We start from the raw sequence: 20,563 nt of genomic DNA on the forward strand, positions 1-20,563 counted from the left end.
AACCCCCTGCTCAAAGCAGGACCAAGTCCCAGTTAAATCATCCCAGCTAGGGCTTTGTCAAGCCTGACCTTAAAAACCTCTAAGGAAGGAGATTCTACCACCTCCCTAGGTAACGCATTCCAGTGTTTCACCACCCTCTTAGTGAAAAAGTTTTTCCTAATATCCAATCTAAACCTCCCCCATTGCAACTTGAGACCATTACTCCTCGTTCTGTCATCTGCTACCATTGAGAACAGTCTAGAGCCATCCTCTTTGAAACCCCCTTTCAGGTAGTTGAAAGCAGCTATCAAATCCCCCCTCATTCTTCTCTTCTGCAGACTAAACAATCCCAGCTCCCTCAGCCTCTCCTCATAAGTCATGTGCTCTAGACCCCTAATCATTTTTGTTGCCCTTCGTTGTACTCTTTCCAATTTATCCACATCCTTCCTGTAGTGTGGGGCCCAAAACTGGACACAGTACTCCAGATGAGGCCTCACCAGTGTCGAATAGAGGGGAACGATCACGTCCCTCGATCTGCTCGCTATGCCCCTACTTATACAACCCAAAATGCCATTGGCCTTCTTGGCAACAAGGGCACACTGCTGACTCATATCCAGCTTCTCGTCCACTGTCACCCCTAGGTCCTTTTCCGCAGAACTGCTGCCGAGCCATTCGGTCCCTAGTCTGTAGCGGTGCATTGGATTCTTCCATCCTAAGTGCAGGACCCTGCATTTATCCTTATTGAACCTCATTAGATTTCTTTTGGCCCAATCCTCCAATTTGTCTAGGTCCTTCTGTATCCTATCCCTCCCCTCCAGCGTATCTACCACTCCTCCCAGTTTAGTATCATCCGCAAATTTGCTGAGAGTGCAATCCACACCATCCTCCAGATCATTTATGAAGATATTGAACAAAACGGGCCCCAGGACCGACCCCTGGGGCACTCCACTTGACACCGGCTGCCAACTAGACATGGAGCCATTGATCACTACCCGTTGAGCCCGACAATCTAGCCAGCTTTCTACCCACCTTATAGTGCATTCATCCAGCCCATACTTCCTTAACTTGCTGACAAGAATGCTGTGGGAGACCGTGTCAAAAGCTTTGCTAAAGTCAAGAAACAATACATCCACTGCTTTCCCTTCATCCACAGAACCAGTAATCTCATCATAAAAGGCGATTAGATTAGTCAGGCATGACCTTCCCTTGGTGAATCCATGCTGACTGTTCCTGATCACTTTCCTCTCCTCTAAGTGCTTCAGGATTGATTCTTTGAGGACCTGCTCCATGATTTTTCCAGGGACTGAGGTTAGGCTGACCGGCCTGTAGTTCCCAGGATCCTCCTTCTTCCCTTTTTTAAAGATGGGCACTACATTAGCCTTTTTCCAGTCATCCGGGACTTCCCCCGTTCGCCACGAGTTTTCAAAGATAATGGCCAAGGGCTCTGCAATCACAGCCGCCAATTCCTTCAGCACTCTCGGATGCAATTCGTCCGGCCCCATGGACTTGTGCACGTCCAGCTTTTCTAAATAGTCCCTAACCACCTCTATCTCTACAGAGGGCTGGCCATCTCTTCCCCATTTTGTGTTGCCCAGCACAGCAGTCTGGGAGCTGACCTTGTTAGTGAAAACAGAGGCAAAAAAAGCATTGAGTACATTAGCTTTTTCCACATCCTCTGTCACTAGCTTGCCTCCCTCATTCAGTAAGGGGCCCACACTTTCCTTGGCTTTCTTCTTGTTGCCAACATACCTGAAGAAACCCTTCTTGTTACTCTTGACATCTCTTGCTAGCTGCAGCTCCAGGTGCGATTTGGCCCTCCTGATATCTTTCCTACATGCCCGAGCAATATTTTTATACTCTTCCCTGGTCATATGTCCAAGCTTCCACTTCTTGTAAGCTTCTTTTTTATGTTTAAGATCCGCTAGGATTTCACCATTAAGCCAAGCTGGTCGCCTGCCATATTTACTATTCTTTCGACTCATCGGGATGGTTTGTCCCTGTAACCTCAACAGGGATTCCTTCCTTTGTCCTATATCTGGTCCCCTAAATTAACTGAGAATAAGTGAACAGTTGAGAAGAGGTAGATTCAAAAGCATTAAGACCCAATAGAAAAGCGGACACAATTTCAGGCCCTACAATTTTAACATCTAAAAAACAGAAGGGTTTGTGGGCAGCATACATATTGCTTTTCTTGAACTTCAAAATGTGGTTCAATGTCAATTTTAATAGATCAGGCTGAGGTACAGCCAGTTCTTATGCTAGCTCAACCAGTTCACCCAGCCCTATGTCAAATTGCGCACTGCCTGTTACCAATATATTATATGGCAAGTTAACTGACAAAAATACAAAATTTTTAAGTTTAGGACATCACTTTTATATGTGACATAATGGAAATATAGTAATTTATATTAGAATTTATATTAAAATATACTGCATGCTTTTTTGCTAATACTTAAATGTTAGTAATACTAATAATCTAAGGAAAAAATAGATTAGTTTAAGGATGTTTTCAGTGCTTTAATCCCTAGCTCTTCATTTACATTTGCATGCAAATACTCTGTCCGCTTCTCTGGAGCAAACAAAATCACTGAGAAAAAGTTGGAAAATATGCATGTTTGCATACTGATAACATTTTGAATCTCCATGAGAGACAACCGTTTGCTGGGGTAACTTGGGAATTGGTATTGTCAAGTTTGAGGCGACTAGATCTGTGGGCTGGTTGAGAGAACCATTCTTAAGGAATCCTATTGGCTATATCATTGAGGGATTGATAAAGGCCCTAGAAGAAGCCAAAGATCTTACCTGTCCACTTAGAATGAAAAAGTGGTGACTAAAATATAGATTTCACTCAAAACCACATACCATCCTTCATATGTCAATTGGAAAATGAGAAAAGGGAGGATCCATACGTTGGTGTTTAGGGATCTCTTCATAAATATTGATATTGAAAAGTACTTAATATCTTTCAGGATGTCTAGTTAAAAATATGTCAAAGTTTTCCTCCAATATGAGTATAATTATGACTTCATATGTTTTGTCAACTGAATGTGGACAGTTAAAGTCAATTTAAGATTTCATCTGTGTTGAGGTTCAAGGAATTTCATTCACTGCTTGTTTAAACAGTTGTTTTACATGTTACACCAAGGAAAATGTACCATAGACATGTCGTTTTAAGTGTTTTGTCTCATAACTTTTTTCATAACCAATTTTACATGAAAAGAGAAGTTAAATTTTTTTTAGCTTTTTTGACTAAAGCTTTTTCCAGAGCTTGAATCAGTCTTCTACAGTTGGCAAATCATACATAATAGAATCTTTTCCCCTGGTTATAGTGTATCTTAAGTGTTTGTCCTCGTTCTTTCTAATTATGTGTGTTTTCCTTTTTGCTAACCAGGAGCTGCAGGTAAGTTGCAGCCTGGTGCAGTGGCTTGTTTAATCTGTTGTTGTCTGTGGTGTGTTAATCTGTGCTTTGTAGTCAGATACATGTAATATTGGTACAGATATGATTGTAGACAACATATTTAGTGAGATCCCAATACAAGATATCCAAGAGAAATTTGAGAATCATACTTCATTTTATGCGAATTGCAGATCATTTGCCATATATCTTAATCTTTTAAAGTAAAAATATCACTTAATGTATTTAAAATTACAATAAAATTGAAGGGCTGATTGAAACTCTGTTCACAGTGCATTCAATATTCCTGTGTCTTCTGTGTTGTCTTGGTGTGATCATTTCATTATTATATATTTAAGATATTTAGCATAAACTTCCTTTTGATTTAATTTTTTTTACAGGGTGAAAGTATGGACAACTTCAACTGGGGAGTCCGTAGGCGTTCACTCGACAGTATTGACAAGGGAGACACACCATCCCTTCAAGAATGTCAGTATTCTGGTAGCACACCCAGCTTGAACTTGACCAATCAGGAGGATACTGATGAATCCTCAGAAGAGGAAGCAGCACTGACTGCAAGTCAGATATTATCCAGATCACAGATGGTAAGTCATTCTTCTGTGAAAAGAATCAATTTATAACCCAAGTTTATTTAAGCTTTAGTTAAATGAGTCTATCAACGGATCTTTTCAGAGAACATTTTTCATGCCATTGTTATAAAAACTGACAGCTGCAAACTTAAATATTCACCTGCATCTTTTAGAGGCAAATACTGCTCAAACCTTCCACCCACAGTCGCAGAAAGCCTTGGATGCAGCTGCACTAGTGCAGTTCAGCTTTTGGGGAGGCATTTCTGAAGCCTGTGAAGTGAGTTCACAATCTCAACTCAGCAAAAGAGCTCTTTTATCGGCAGTAGATACATTACTGTTGAGGTTCCAGTGCAGTGTTCTTTCTTCCATCAATTCTCATTAAATATGTAGTACAATTTTTTAAAAACATTATAAAGGTTATTCTTGTTTAAATATAAGATCTATGTTTTTGTAGTTTTTGACAAAAGAAATCTTGGATTCCTCATTTGCAATCTGAAATAATTGAAGTGCAAAAATAAATAAAACAGCCACAGGTCTTATAGGACTTCTGTTAGTGTTCCACTTTTAAAATTGCTAATCTGTTCCATTCTCATTCATTATATACTATATAAAATAGACTAATGCAATACTACTTCCTATTTATGTCTCATTTGTATAAATTATCACAGGATTAAATTAAATTTTCTCCAGTGCAGCTTTTGCAGGTCTAAATATTCATACTAGAGAAATCTATGACGATATTCTAGATGATTTTGTAATGTGAAAACAAACATTGGTTGTCAGTAGTAGTTTTTCTTGTAGGAAAAGAATGATCTTCCTGTTATGATCTTCTTCCCTTGCAGTTAGGTGTTGATATACCACCTAAGATCATCTTTCATTTTTACATTTTGAAAATAGGTTAAGACGTAAACTATACCTTTGGAGATAGGATAACTTAGGGACTTTGTAATGGGATATAAAGCCTTCTCCCTCTTGTTCGGTAGTACAAATTTCAAGGTCTTGGTACAGTTTTGGGAACAGGTATCCACGTCACAAAAACCACAATCTTAATTGGCACTAAATTTTCATCCTTGGCAGAGAAACAAAGGATTGAGTGGGTGTGGAATCAAAACAACTTTTTATTTTTATTTATTCTTTTAATAAAATTACAGTAATTTTAATCCAAGTAAACATTTAAGTATTACAAGATTTCTCATTATTACAAAAAATTGTCTACTCTACCCCTCCCCAAATAAAAAAAAAACCCCACTAAATTGATCATGTATACATAAAATGGTAGCACAGAAATAATCACTTTACCATTAACTATGTTTTTTTAAAAAAAAAACAAAAAAAAACTGTAAAAAGAGCCAGAAATCAAACATAGCTATTCATAGGTAGCAAAGAACTATCTAAATTATCCTGATTAGCACCCCATTTAAATTAGCTTTTTTTGGCGTCATTATGTCAATAGGAAGACTTTATCATCACTGTAGCTGAGGTAAAAGAAAAAATTTTGGTTTTCTTAATCTTCAGAAAATTTCTATTTCACAAGAAACAACATAAAAGCTTAGATAATTAAAAGAATTTAGGAGATAATGTCAATATTTTTCTAATATGATTTTGGTTAGTTCTGCAGATACCAGGAAAAATTAAAACTTTTATTTTAAAACAGTATATTACCCTATATTCTTCATATAGAATATGTCTACACTGCACTTAAACACCTGCAGCTGGCTTGTATTAGCTGGCTCGTGTCAGCTGGTTCAGGCTGCAGGGCTATAAAATTGTGGTGTAGACATTCAGGCATGCGCTGGAGCCTGAGATCTGGGACCTGACGGGGACCTGGGACCTAGAGCCGCGGCGCCAGCCTGAGCCCAAATGTCTACACCACAATTTTACAGCCTCACAACCTGAGCTACACAACCCAAGTCAACTGACACAGTTGAGCCATGGGTGTTTAAGTGCAGTGTGGGCATACCCACGGTATGCATAGTATATTCTAGGTCCTATGGTGTTGTCAGAGTTCCTGTGACCTTTCTATTTGACACAGATGAAGTGATATATCTGAAGGATGTATAAGAGGTATATGAAATGTATTTAGACCGTATAGTGGGGAACAAATTTGGCCAAGAAATGCAATACGAATTATACTTATCAAATAACTTGACCCTTTAATAAAGATTCTGGAATATGTGATGCCCTTATATTAGTATCACCAATGAAAACAAATCCAACTTTATATTAATAAAATTTAAATAATTTGGATTGCTGCAAAAATTGTTCTTAGTGTAACTATTAGAATTGTATTAGTGGTCTGTGTCTAGCTAGTTGAACTGCCTCAAAAGCAGTAACACTGGTTGGGAAGAGAGAGGGAACCTACTCTTTACATCACTGTGGTGTTACAGTGACATTGGCTGGAAAAAATCTTCTGTACTACCATCCTCCTTAATTACCTTCCTCCTTTTAGGACACCTATTCAAAAAGAGGAAATAAAGACACCTTGTTACCGTACAAAAATGGAAATTAGAGATTATAGACTCAAAAAAGAAACAAATCCTTAGAGGTAGTCATAGGTGAGGCACATTTATGCAAAAGCTTGCACTATCACTGCCCATGCCAAAGAATTTCAATCTAACATCTTTCAGAAGCACAAAAAAATCTTTATTAACAAAATAGAGAACATTTTCTGTGTACCAAAAATGACCTTTAAACTCCCTTTGAAGGAAAGTTAAATGTTGGAGACATGCACATAATGGTCTGAGTAGCAATGTAGAGTACTTTATTAATATATGGTGGTTTTTTTTGTGATGTGCAGATAAACATTAATACTTATTTGATTGAAGCAAACTATTTTCAAACAAACTTCAGTTAATTTCTTGTTGTCTTTAGCTTATATGGTTCCAGTCAACCACTGAAATATTTCACATTTGTTTTTTTTTTCTCTCTTAGTTAAACAGTGATTCTGCTATAGATGAAACAATATCAGATCGTGCAAGTTCATTATTGCAGTCTCAAGACTCCACTAGCAGTGTGGGAACAGAAGAGGTGCTTCAAATCAGAGCTGAGACCCCAAGTTTGGAGGCTTCGCCTCTAGATAACTCTAGCAACCAGCTGCCTGAGGTGGGGAGAAATGTGGGCTGGTGCATGACTGATTTGGGCTCTTTCTAGCACTGCATAGCAGCTTTTGCTTTCTTTTCAACAGAATTTTCATCTGTTAAACTGATTATTTGATTTATCTTTAATATTTTTAACCTGTTGGCCTTTCTTATTGAATATAAAATTTCTCCTGGGAATGAAAATCTCTTATGATGGACTCAGGAAATTTACCACAGGTTAAAAATATTCTTAACGTATTATTAATGAGCATTTTGTGGTGAAGAATAACAATAGGCTTGTGTGAGAGATGCTTTTCCTGGGTATGGTGAAAATCTTTCTGTAGCAATATTTTCTTTTAAAAACATTTTGCTTTTTTGCTTTCTTTGGGTTTATGTGATTTGGTGCTATGGATTGGGATTAAAACCTCAGGTCAGCTGTGTTAGTAGTTGATTCAATCAAATAAGCCTTTAAAAAGGATCTCAGAATTCTAGTGGTATATTTTTTTGAAAGGCCTGTGGAGTAAGCCAGATTCCAGCTAATAGCCGCCCAGAAATCTGTGAGTATTTTAGTTTCTTGGTTGATTTAAGATGTTTTTAAAAATCCTTTGAATAGTTTTAAAATAACAAAATTCATTTTAAAACAAAACTAGTTCACTTGCTACTGTTTCTACATTACCTAATATCTTTAGATGAAAACTTCATATATCGAGGTTTTATTTGACTGGAAAGTGAACTTGACTTGTTTTAGGCTGCCTTTTGTAATTTCTAGGTCTAGTAAAGATTACCAGGGTAATTTTCAATTCCATTATAATTGGAAAAGCACTGGATTATTTATTGCTTGTTTAAAAAACAAAATCAAATTCTGTCAGCTCTTAGGGAAAAGTAAACTCTCCCAATATAGTATTTGGTTAACGGGGAGTGAGGGAGCTATATATTCTTGGAGCAGTACTAATCTCTCCACCATACCAAGCTAGATGTGAGACAGAGAGGCACTATAGTGAAGGAAAGTAAATCCTGGCTCAGTGGATCTACGTCTTCCTGGAACAAGATTCACCAGAGCAGGGACCTCTGCTTCCTTGGTCTCCATTTCTGGTCCAGTCTCAGCCGCAGCTTATTTTTCTTTTTCTTACTTCTTTCTTTAGCCCTTACTTTTGTTTACTGTGTTCGTCTCACCAACCCCAACACTTTGATTAAAAGACATATATTGTAAACATATATTACATATACATATATATATACACATATACATGTAAACATAGACATATATTGAAAACACCTACCAAAAGAAATATCCTTTTATTCAAGTCTAAAACTATTTTTTATTAGAACCCTGAATGGATACATGGAGTGTAAACTGAGTTGTAAGACAAGTTCAGCAATCTTGCACTGCCCAGTGGAAAGCTTGACATCACAGCTGCTTGGCTGGATGAGCTTTCCCTTCATTGGTGGAGAGATCAGTTAGATGAACAGCTTGTATTGCTGTTATAGCTGAAGGTGTATGACTAATTCCCAATCCAGCATATTAATGCCCCTGTTTTTCAAGTGGATCCAGGCAGGTAGATACCCACCCACATGAGTCCCATTGAGGCCAGTGGGGCTCCTTGGGAGAACAAAGGTCCACCCATGATGAGCCAGTTCTAGGTCTGGAGCCTAAAACTTTATCACAACTTGTTTAATTTATATCATTTGTGCTAGTCCTGATAGAAAATAAAATGGAAACACTGGAATTTATACGTAAGGGCCCCTCTCAACAGCCAGTGATTTGATACTAGTAAGACACAACTTAAAATGCTACATTTGTGTTTCAAAGTCATACAAATTCATCTAAAGAAAACCTGTCAACGGCTCCATTGTTTGCATTACCCTGTAAGGTTTCAGAGTAGCAGCCGTGTTAGTCTGTATTCGCAAAAAGAAAAGGAGTACTTGTGGCACCTTGGAGACTAACAAATTTATTTGAGCATAAGCTTTCGTGAGCTACAGCTCACTTCATCGGAATGCATCTGATGAAGTGAGCTGTAGCTCACGAAATCTTATGCTCAAATAAATTTGTTAGTCTCCAAGGTGCCACAAGTACTCCTTTTCTTTTACCCTGTAGGAAACTTGAAATTCTTCTTTGAATGCTGGTTCATACCTGTATTCCACTGTGGGCATGCATGCGCGCTATGCTTCTGAGACGGGAAGATTTTTGCTAGCAGTGTCTGTTGGTCCGTGCCTGTGCCCTTCCTCTCCTCATGCTTCAAACTAAGGGCATAAGGGGTGGTGCAGACTAACCACCCCTGTATTTCCTTTCTACCACTGTGTCGTCTGAGATGGAACTTTCTCAGTGTTTATGGAGTGTATCTCTTCAACGGTTTCTGTAAATATTGTAAATATATTGTTAGTTTTAAATACTAAGCTAGTTCTTAGTTCTGATCATTAAAGTTAGTACTCATGAGAGACACAGATACGCACCCTGCATGGGGTGACTATTGTGCCCAAGATTCCAGGGTTTAAGAATTGTGTTTCCTGCATATGGGTCTTCCCAGTCAGCAATGACCATCCAAGGTGCCTCTGTTGCATTGAAGCAGCTCACTTTCCTTTGAGGTGCAGTATTTGCCAATCATTCCCCTGCTGAACTCGCCAAGCACGCGAATATCAGCCTTGAAAGTTTTTTATGGATTGTGTGGAAAAACTGGGGATATTTGCTTGATCACACTTTTTTTTATATGAAATCTATTTAAGGGACCAAATAATCAATATCCATCAGATTTATTACTAAAAGCCAATAATATAGTACAGGAAAAAAGGTTCAATACAATGCCAGTCTCTGGGAAGCCATCTCATGCAGCATTGTTACATTCACCTTACATAGAAGGTGTGCCCCCAAAGTTACACACCCAAAACCATCTTTTTTACTCAACCTGTTTACAAAAAAAAAGGGTACTGTGTACATCACTAGATTTCTACCTTGTTTTTCTGGTATCATGATATACACCACATCACTGTCCTGAACACATGTATTTCAGGTACTAAGGGGCATGAAGGTACATCCTGTGTTTGTACCAGGGTAGAACACTCGTATTTCTTATCCCTTTCCTTTGAGACATTCCAGATACTGGTCTGTGAGAATAACTCCCTACCTGTTATGGTAAAACAATGATCTGTCCTAATCCTGACAGTTTCCCTATTTATTTAACTTCTTGCATTTGCTGAAGTAAATTTTGGTTTATTGGATACTTAGCATAAGAGAACAGGATTATAGAAAAGGAACAGGCCAATTTAGGATATATAATTGCTATAATATTTATACTTAATACATACTAAGTATAAGTATTATAGCAGTTATATAGCCTAAATATATAAACATATGCAAATAATACATATTATTAACTATAAATACACACACACACACACACACACACCAGTATACATTAGTCAACAGATGGGTCCATGAGGCCCCAATCTGACCCACGCTGGGCAGAGCCACCTGTACAGTGGTCAGAGGTGCCAAGAAGAATGGTTCCTAGTAGAGGGACCTTGGACTCATGGACTGAAAAGAATAGAAATCAGTACTCCTCTTCCTTGCATGGACAAGAGAGTGAAAAGCACACTCTTCAAAAGGAAAGAGAGCCCCTTGCAGATTCTCTTCTAAGAGGAAAACTTCTTCCCCAGCACTATGCAAATTGAGTGATCCCAATTACAGGAAGTTCAGGTGCTCAAAAGGGATATGGTATTGACCCCTGAGTTCCGAAGAATAAAAGTGCCTCCAGACCAGCACCTGCCACAGCAGCAGTGGGATCATCCTCGGAAAAACACTGTTGATGGATAAACACAAAGCACTCCCTTCACTGACGGTTAAACTTCTCACCAGACTGACTCCACTGGTCCAGGCAGACACGACATCTCCTCAGTCAGCAGATAAGTATACAGCCTCTGAGGACATTGTTGCCCACCCAGATCCGGAGACCACCCCCACACACACACAAACACACATATTGTTGTACCCAGTCCTTTCAAGAGAGATCTTGACACCATTGGTCCAGGATTGGCATGAGAGAGAAATCCACTCTCTCATGCCTTCTACCAGCAGGCGGATCCCAAGATCCCTGGTACCATCTGCACTGGAATTTACTTTCGCCTCCTCTGGCAAATCAGATGACAATGTGAGGGAGTTCTCCCCTCTCCCCCCAAAAGGCAGGAGGTTAGCCCAGATAGAGGATCCAGACTCTTGCCCTCCTGCTCTCATAAATCAGGGTCCCCAACTCAGAACTGGTGGTACCCTATGCTATCCGAACAAACATTCGATTCATCTCACTGGCCCTATGGGGGCAACGGGATCTATATGTGCATTACCCAGAATCTGTATGTTCCCATCAGGAATCACGCCATCCCTCCCATCACAGAGAGGAACCTGAACTTCCTCAGAAACTGATAGAGGAGGAAAGAGCAACTGGAAACAATGGAACCACTGGCTCCAACAAGAATGTCATCATCTTCCCCAGATGAGGCAATTGTGCTGGCCTCATCTTCTCCATCTGGAGATCACATGCAATTTTAGAATCTATTAAGGAGGGTTGCCGACACTCTCCAGATCTCAGTAGAGAGACAGTATAGAAGACTTCACAAACTTTTAGACATCTTACAGAGTGATGGGGCCTAGCCTGGAGTCTACTGCTGTTGTCTGGAATAAACCAGCAATGTGTGTTCCCACTCTAAAGAGGACAGAGAAGAAATACTATGTAACATCCAAGGGAGCAGAATATTTATTTACACACCCTGTCCCGAACTCAGTCATCCAGGCTGCCTTAGAGAAGAGCAAACAACATCAAACCCAATCCACTCCATCTGACAAGGATGCTAAACATTTAGACTTACTGGACAGGAATGTCTTCATTTCAACCAGCCTGCAATTCCATATAACCAACTGCCACGCATTGATCTCCAAATACAACTTTATTAACTGTTCTGTGTTTGAAGAATTTACAGACAAACTTCCACAGGAAGATAGGACTCAGTTTCAAGTTTTCATTGAGGAAGGAAAATTGATCACCAGGTCATCCCTCCAGGCTGCATTCAATGCATCAGACATGGCCAAGCTGTCTATGGCGACAGCTGTTGTCATGCATCAAGCATGGTGGCTTTGCTCCTCTGGGTTCACCAAAGAAATCCAATCTACAGTGGAAGATTTGCCTTTTGAAAGGAACAATCTGTTTAGTGAGAAAACAGATAATTTGTTATGATTGTTAAAAGATTCAAGGGGACCCTCTGCTCATTGAGGATTTACACTCTAGTACCAAGGAGGAAATATCACAGGCCACAGCTAAACATGACAGACTGACACTTTAGCCCTCTATCACTGGAGTGCTGTGAATCTCCATGGAAGTAGCAGAGGACTCAGCAAAGCAAGAACAACATTTTCCCCTCTTATTCCTTCTCAACCTGCACTAACAGATGCTTTTGATGAGACTTTCAAGAGCAGCAAACATACCCTGAAGCCACATTTACCAACTATGAACCTCAGCAGTCAATTTAGTGGCCATCTACCCAGTCTACCAAGCCTGGCAGATAACAGACAGATGGGTGCTTAACATCATCCATGCAAGCTATACTATAGAATTTCTCCCCCATCTGCTCCAAAAGCTCCTTATCCATCTCTCTTCAGGGACCACTCTCATTGGAGGATACTCATTTAAGAGGTGGGCACTCTCCTTTGACAGGGGGCTCTGGAATGCATACCTACCCCACATCTATGGAAAGGGTTTTACTCCAAAGTATTTCCTCATCCCCAAGAAAAAGGAAGGATTGAGACCCATTTTGGAACTCTCAAAACTAAATGTCTTCATCCACAAATCAAATTTCAGGATGATCAACCTGTCCCCAGTGAAATAAAGGCAGCTGGTTTGCAGCTCTCAATATGCCTACTTCCATATAGACATCCACCTCACACATAAGGTTTCTAAGGTTTGCAGTGGGCCTGAACCATTATCAATATAAGCTGTTCCCGTTTGGCCTTGCTACAGCACAAGGGTATTCACAAAAATACACCCAGTAGTGGCAGCCTACTTCAGATATCAGTTTTTCCCTACCTCGACATCTCACTACTTATGTGGGAAATCTCAGCAGGAGGTATTGGCAGCAGCCACTTTCCTGCTCAGTCTTCTATCACTGGGACTCTGCGTAAACATATAAAAGTCTCCATTTTAGTTCCAGCACAAACTATAGAATTTGTCAGAGTGACTCTGGACTCTGTCAGGACCAAAGTGTACCTGCCAAAGGACAGATTCCAGTCCATAGAGGGACTTGTCAGTCAGCTCTGGCTGATCCCAGAGACATCAGTTCATTCATGTCTCATCCTTTTAGATCACATGGTGTCCTGTACAATGTGATCCCCTTCATGAGACTCATCTCCATTGCCTGACAGGGTTGGATTCGATTAGTATACAGAGCAGGCAGACAAACAAGATATGGATAAGCTTGTCTCACTCCCACACAGTGTGGGCTTCTCTAGCTTGGTGGGAGGATAGGGATGAAGTGTGTGGGGGGGAGTCCCCTTTACTCCTCCACCAATTATCACAGATGCCTCCTTGTTAAGATGGGGTGCCTGCCTGGATGAACATACAGTGCAAGACACGTGGATTCCCCAGGAGTCCAGGATGCACAAAGACTCATAGACTTTAAGGCCAGAAGGGACCTTCATGATCATTTAATCTGACCTCCTGCACATTGTAGGCCACAGAACATCACCCACCCACTCCTGTAATAGGCCCATAACCTCTGCCTCAAATCTTGATTTAAAGACTTAAAATTACAGAGAATTCACCATTTACTGTAGTTCAAACTAGAAAGTGACCTGTGCCCTGTGGTGCAGGGGAAGGCCAAAAAAACCCCAAGAAGATTCCTTCCCAACCCCAAATATGGCAGTCCTTAGACCCTGAGCATGTGGGCTCAATCGAACAGTTTAGACACCTGGGAAAAAATTCTCGGTAATAACTCAGAGCCCTTTCCATCTAGTTTCCCATCTCCAACCCTTAGAAATATTTGTTTCTAGTCGTGGATGGACCATGGGCCATTGTGACAATCTCAGCACACCATCCCCTCCATAAACTTATCAAACTCAGTCTTGAAACAAATTACCATATATAGTCATTCATTACCCCGTTCATTTATAAGCCGCCCCCCCCAAGATGGATAGGTAAAAATAGTAAAAACTGTATGACCCTTTCATAAGCCAACCCTATATTTCAGGGGCTGGCAAACTTTGGCTCCCGACCTGTCAGGGTAAGTCGCTGGCAGGTCGGGATGTTTTGTTTACCTGGAGTGTTCATAGGCACGGAGCCCCTCAATTAACATTTTCATTGGGAGCTGCGGAAAGTGGCACACCACTTCCCGCAGCTCCCATTGGCTGGGAATGGCGAACTGCAGCCACAGGGAATTGAGGGGCCCATACCTGCAGACACTCCAGGTAAACAAAATGACAATGCATTAGATATTCAATTCAATGATTTCATAGAGTTTAAAATCATCAAATTTTGGTGTAGATCGTTTATAAGCTGACCCCCGCTCTTTGATGCATCACTTTTTTACCAAAAATATTTGGCTTATGAACGAGTATATACGGTAGGTTTTTTTGCCCCACTACTCCCCATGGAAAGCTGTTCCAGAACTTCACTCCTCTGATGGTTAATTTAATTTCATGCCTAAACTTACTTATGGCCAGTTTATATCCATTTGTTCTTGTGCCAGGATTGGCCCTTAACCTAGATAACTCCTCTCCCTCCTTAGTGTTCATCCGTCTGATGTATTTCTAGAGAGCAATCATATCTCCCCTGAGCCTTCATTTTGTTAGGCTAAGCAAGACAAGATCCTTAAGTCTCCTCTTCTAAGTTAGATTCTCCATTCCTCTGATCATCCTAGTAGCTCTTCTCTGCACCTGTTCCAGTTTGAATTCATCTTTCTTAAACATAGGGAACGAGAATTGCACACAGTATTCCAAATGAAATCTCACCAGTGCCTTGTATAATGACAATAACACTTCCCTATCTCTACTGGCGATACCTCACCTGATATGCATCCCAGGATTGCATTAGTCTTTTTCATGGCTGCATCACATTGGTATTTCATAGTCATCCTGTGATTGACCAGTATACCCAGGTCTTTCTCGTACTCTGTCACTTCCAACTGATATGTCCCCAGCGTATAGCAAAAATTCTTGTTGTAAGTCCCTAAGTGCATGACCTTGCACTTTGCACTATTAAATTTCATTCTGTTTCTGTTACACTGATTTTCAAGGTCATCCAAATCTTCTTGTATGACATTCCAGTTCTCCCACATATTGGCAATGCCTCCCAACTTTGTGCCATCTGCAAAGTTTGTTAGCACACTCCCATTTTTTATGGCCAGGGCACTAATGAAAATGTTAAATAAAATTGGGCCCAGCACCAGTTCTTGAGGAATTCCACTAGTAACCTCCCTCCACCTGGCAGTTCACCTTTCTGCATAACCTGTTGCAGTCTCCCCTTTAATGATTTTGATATCCATCTTCATCAATTTAATAATTTCCCATGTGGATCTTTATCAAATGCTTTACTGAGATCCAGGTAGATTAAATCTACATTTCCTTTATCTAGAAAATTGGTTATCTTCTCAAAGAAAGAGATCAAGTTGGTCTGGTATGATCTACTTTTTGTAAAACCATGTTGCATTTTATCCCAATTACCATTTACCTCTATATCCTTAACTACTGTCTTTCAAAATTTGTTCCAAAACCTTGCATATAACTGAGGTCAAACTAATGGGCCTGTATTCATTTATGGCAATGTATACATTTAGGTGTTTGGCCATATCTAGACTGTCTTTAATCTCCACCCCTCTTCAGTGTTTAGTGGTCCCTCTTCTTCTTTCCTGGTTTTCTTTTTATTTATATGGCTAAAGAATCTTTTAGAATAAGTTTTATTTTCCTTTGCAAGGTCCAACTCTGCCTGGCTTTTCACAGTTCTCACTTTTTCTCTACACTTTTTGACCTCAAAGAGGTAGTTTTCCTTGCTGAATCCATCCCTTCTTCCATTCCTAATAGGCTTTCTCTTAATCTGTTTGAGATGCTTCTCCATCCAGTTTGGTCTGCAACCCTTCCCTATGATTTTTTTCCCCTAGCTTGGGATGTAGGCTTCAGATAGTTTCTGCAACTTTGATTTTTACTTTCAAGACTCACATTCAGATCCTTGAGTTCTTCTTCAGTCCAGTCCACTTCCCTAACTAATTCCTTTAATTTTTTTAAAAAGTTTTTGGCCTTTTGAAATCAAGGACCCTAGCTGCAGACCTGTTTTTGTTTATCCTTCCAATTTAAACTTAATTAACTCATGGTCACTTGAATCAAGATTGTCCTCTACAACCAGTTCTTCTATGAAGTCCTCGCTACTTACCAATACTAAATCTAAAAGGGCATCACCTCTTCTTGCTTTGGTGACTGTTTGGTGAAGAAATTTGTTGGTTACTGCATCCAAAAATATATGGGCGCTACCATTATTAGTAGCGATTGGCTGAACAAGAAGTAGGACTGAGTGGACTTAGGCTCTGAAGTTTTATATCGTTTTGGTTTTGAGTGCAGTTATGTAAAAAAAAATCTACATTTGTAAGTTGCATTTTCACGACAAAGATTTCACTACAGTACTTGTATGTGATGAATTGAAAAATACTATTTCTTTTAAAAAACGAGGAGTCCTTGTGGCACCTTAGAGACTAAAAAATTTATTTTACAAAGCCCTGGCTGGGATAATTTAGTTGGGGATTGGTCCTGCTTTGAGCAGGGGCTTGGACAAGATGACCTCCTGAGGTCCCTTCCGACCATGATATTCTATGATTATGATTTGGGCATAAGCTTTTGTGGGCTAGAACCCACTTGCTTATGCCCAAATAAATTTGTTAGTCTCTAAGGTGCCACAAGGACTCCTTGTTGTTTTTACAGACTAACATGGCTACCACTCTGAAAACTATGTCTTTTGTTTATCATTTTTACAGTGCAAATATTTGTAATAAAAATAATATACGTTTTGATTTCAGTTACAACACAGAATACAAGATATATGAACATGTAGAAAAACTTCCAAGATATTTCATAAATTTCAATTGGTATTCTATTGTTTAACAGTGTGATTAAAACTGCGATTAATCACTATTAATTTTTTTAATCGTGAATAACTTTTTTGAGTTAATGGCGTGAGTTAGCTGCAATTAATCGACAGCCCTAATTTGGACCCCAACAGATTCTGTTTTACCAATTCATCACTTCTAATTTCTTTACAGTCTACCTCATCATTAATATACAATGCTACTTGACCACCTTTATTTTTATTTCTGTCTTTCCTGAACAGCACAGACAATTCAATACTGGTGTCCCAATTATGAGTACTATTCCACCATGTTTTCATTATCCGTTTGAGAGAGCTCCTTCTCTGCCACAGTGGGTTCCACGCTTGGTGGGCCAGGGTATTCCCCTCTACCTCAGAATTTCCCCACACCCCGGACTTGCTGTCCATACCTTGCCTGAGCTGGGTTCCTCCAGGCCTCCCGGATGAGGGAGGGGGAGCGGAAGGGAATCTCTTAGTCTGTGGACAGAAAAAGAGTACTTGTGGCACTAGTACTAACAAATTTGAGCTGTAGCTCACGAAAGCTTATGCTCAAATAAATTTGTTAGTCTCTAAGGTACCACAAGTACTCCTTTTCTTTTTGCAAATACAGACTAACATGGCTGCTACTCTGAAACCTGTCTTAGTCTGTGGTAGCCTCTCCAGGCATGGAGGCAACAAACCAGGCACCCGGTTCAGTCTCTCCTCTCCGGCAAGATCTTTTCCCTCGGACCTCCAGGGCCCAGAAGGGCCGTTCACCCTGTTGGGTAGGGTTTTCCCTGCCCTTCACCTCTGTACGTGTGCAGTTTTTCCTCCTGGTGCTTGTCAGCATCTGCATCACCCAGCTCCCCAGTAGCACGCTTTCCTCCTACAACTCCTATCGCGCGCATATCTGACAGGAGGGGAGGCTTTTAACAGGTTCTGGCAGGCCCTTGATTGGTCCCAGGTGTTCTAATTTACCTAGAGTAATCTCTGTTCAGTTACCAAGGGAAAAGGGACCTGCTTATCCTGGGGCTAATATACCTGCCTTCCAGCACTCTCCTGTAGCCATCTGATCTGACCCTGTCACGCCCTGTAATATCTAGTTCCACTTCCTGAACCAATAGTTCTAGTTCCTCCATTTTGTTATCCAGGTTCCTTGCACTAGTGTACAGACATCTAATTTGTTTCTGATTGACTGCACCCAGATTCCTCTGTAATCTGTAAGTACAGTTACTTCACTGCATATATGTCTAACTGGTCTGTTAGTGCCATTGGTACTTTATTTCCTCTTGTCCATTCTCCTACCTCTGTTGTTCCTTACTTCATTGATGTATCCTCTTTTTACTTGAATTTTCTCCCACTCAGAATTAGTATCAGGTGTGGAAACTACATGAGCATTCCCCCAACCGACTTCCCTGAATCGGTAATTTAAAGTTTTTTTTAACCAGTTTTGCCAGCCTTCATCCCAGAAGTCTTATTTTCCTCCCTACTCAGGTGGAGTCCATCTCATGAGAACAGTCCTCTGTCCATGAATGTCTCCCAGTGGTCCAACATCCCAAAGCCCTCCAATGCCTGTGCCATCTGTTGAGCATCATGATCTTGTCTTGCCTTCATTCTCCTTTTCTAGGAACAGTAGAACAGTAGAATCCCACTGAAGATCACTTGAGCCTCCATTCCTTTAAGCATCTTCCCCAGCTTGGCATAGTCTTCCTTGATGCATCCCAGCAAGAATCTAGCTGTATCATTTGCCCCCATGAGCAGAACAATCAGTGGATACTTTGCTGCTCCCATAGACATATTAAAACTGCAGGCAGTTCAAGAAACCTGCAAGCAGTTTCTCCCACTTGTTCAGACAATGCATAGTCAAGTGATGTCAGATAACATGACAACAGATTTCGACGTCAACAAACAAGAGAATGAGATCCATCTTCCTCTACATGGAGACAATCAATCTGTGGAACTGGTGTATTCAACACCAGATTACCCTGTCAGCAGTACATCTCCCTTGGATACACAACGCTGTGGCAGATATTTGTCACCAGACCACAAATGGGAATTGCATGATTCCATGGTACAGAATATATTCCATCAATAGGGGGTCTCTAACTTTGGACCTGTTTGTGTCACAGCAGAACAGACAATGAATGCACAGTTTACTGCTCCAGAGCAGCCGAAAGTCATGTTCACAGACAGGCTAGACCATCTTTAACAATATTAGGAAAGACTCCATGAGGAAATGCTATGCAGCTAAGCGGAAAAAATTCTTAATCTGGTTACAGTGTCACCAGATAACTCCAAAGGAATCCAATGTCCCTCCTATATTTAAATATTTCCTATCCTTAAACACAACAAGTCTTTCCCTTAGTTCCCTAAGTGTCCACTTACAGCTATCAGCCCTGTCATTCTCTGATTGATAACCATTCAATCTTCACCCATCCTGTGACAGTATATTTTCTGAAGGATCTGGTCAGAACCTTTCCTCCCATGATCAAACCTATCCCAACATGAGATCTCAGTTTGGTCCTCTCGTTGTTAACAAGTGCGCCATTCAAACTCATGGCTTCATGCTCTTTCGTCTACTTGATATGAAGGTGGCCATTAAGGCAGCTGTCACCTCAGCCAGAAGAGTAGGTGAACTGAGGGCCCTTATAGTAGACCCACCGTATACAATCCATAAGGATAACATTTCTCTCAGACTACATCCTTAATTTACCACCAAGTTGGTCTTGGGTTTTCATCAGACACTCCACCTACCTTTTTCCCCAAAGCCACACGCCACCAGTGAAGACAGTAGACTTCATTCATTGGACATCTGTTGGGCCATGGTGTTCTCCCTGCAAAGAACAAAATCCTTTAGGAAACTGCCTAGATTATGTATATCATTCACAGAACAGAGAGGGGAAGCAATCTCTTCCCAAAGACTTTTCACGTCAATTTTGGGATGCATTGTCCTGTGTTATGGGTTGTTGAATGCTCTTCTCTCACAGGGAGTGAGCGCTCGCTCCATTGGAGCTCAGGCCACTTCTGTAGCCTCTTTGGGTATGTCTTCACTGTAATTAAAAACCCACGGATGGCCTGTGCCAGTGGACACAGGCTCAGGCTAAGGGGCTGTTTAATTGGAGTGTAGACTTCTGGGCTCAGGTTGCATCCTGAGCTCTGGGACCCTCCTACCTCCCAGGGTCCTAGAGCCCTGGCTCCAGCCAGAGCTCAGAAGTCTACACTGCAGTAAAAAGAGCCACAAGCCTGGTGAACCCAAGTCAGCTGGCACGGGCCAACCATGGGTTTTTAATTGCAGTGTAAACTTACCCTCTTTATGGCATTCCTGTCATCAAAATTTGTAATGCAACTATGTGTGGGGTTCGATCTGTACCTTCATGAGACTCTATGTCCTAGTGCAGGCTTCAGCCGCTGATGCATCTATCAATACAGCAGTACAACTGT

The 20,563-nt window shown here is 40.6% G+C and overlaps 1 protein-coding gene across 16 annotated transcripts in view; it reads left to right on the forward strand.

Moving 5' to 3' along the window:
• The window catches only part of FRYL (FRY like transcription coactivator), a 429,780-nt gene that overhangs the window by 368,420 nt on the left and 40,797 nt on the right, over window positions 1–20,563 (forward strand). For all 16 annotated transcript variants that reach the window (XM_043513888.1, XM_043513887.1, XM_043513879.1 and 13 more), the window contains 2 exons: window positions 3,775–3,978; window positions 6,895–7,065. In XM_043513888.1, coding sequence (XP_043369823.1) covers window positions 3,775–3,978; window positions 6,895–7,065 — 375 coding nt within the window. The remainder of the gene's footprint in view (window positions 1–3,774; window positions 3,979–6,894; window positions 7,066–20,563) is intronic.

The sequence above is a fragment of the Dermochelys coriacea genome, chromosome 4 (genome assembly GCF_009764565.3).
Source record: "Dermochelys coriacea isolate rDerCor1 chromosome 4, rDerCor1.pri.v4, whole genome shotgun sequence".
Lineage (NCBI taxonomy): Eukaryota > Metazoa > Chordata > Testudines > Dermochelyidae > Dermochelys > Dermochelys coriacea.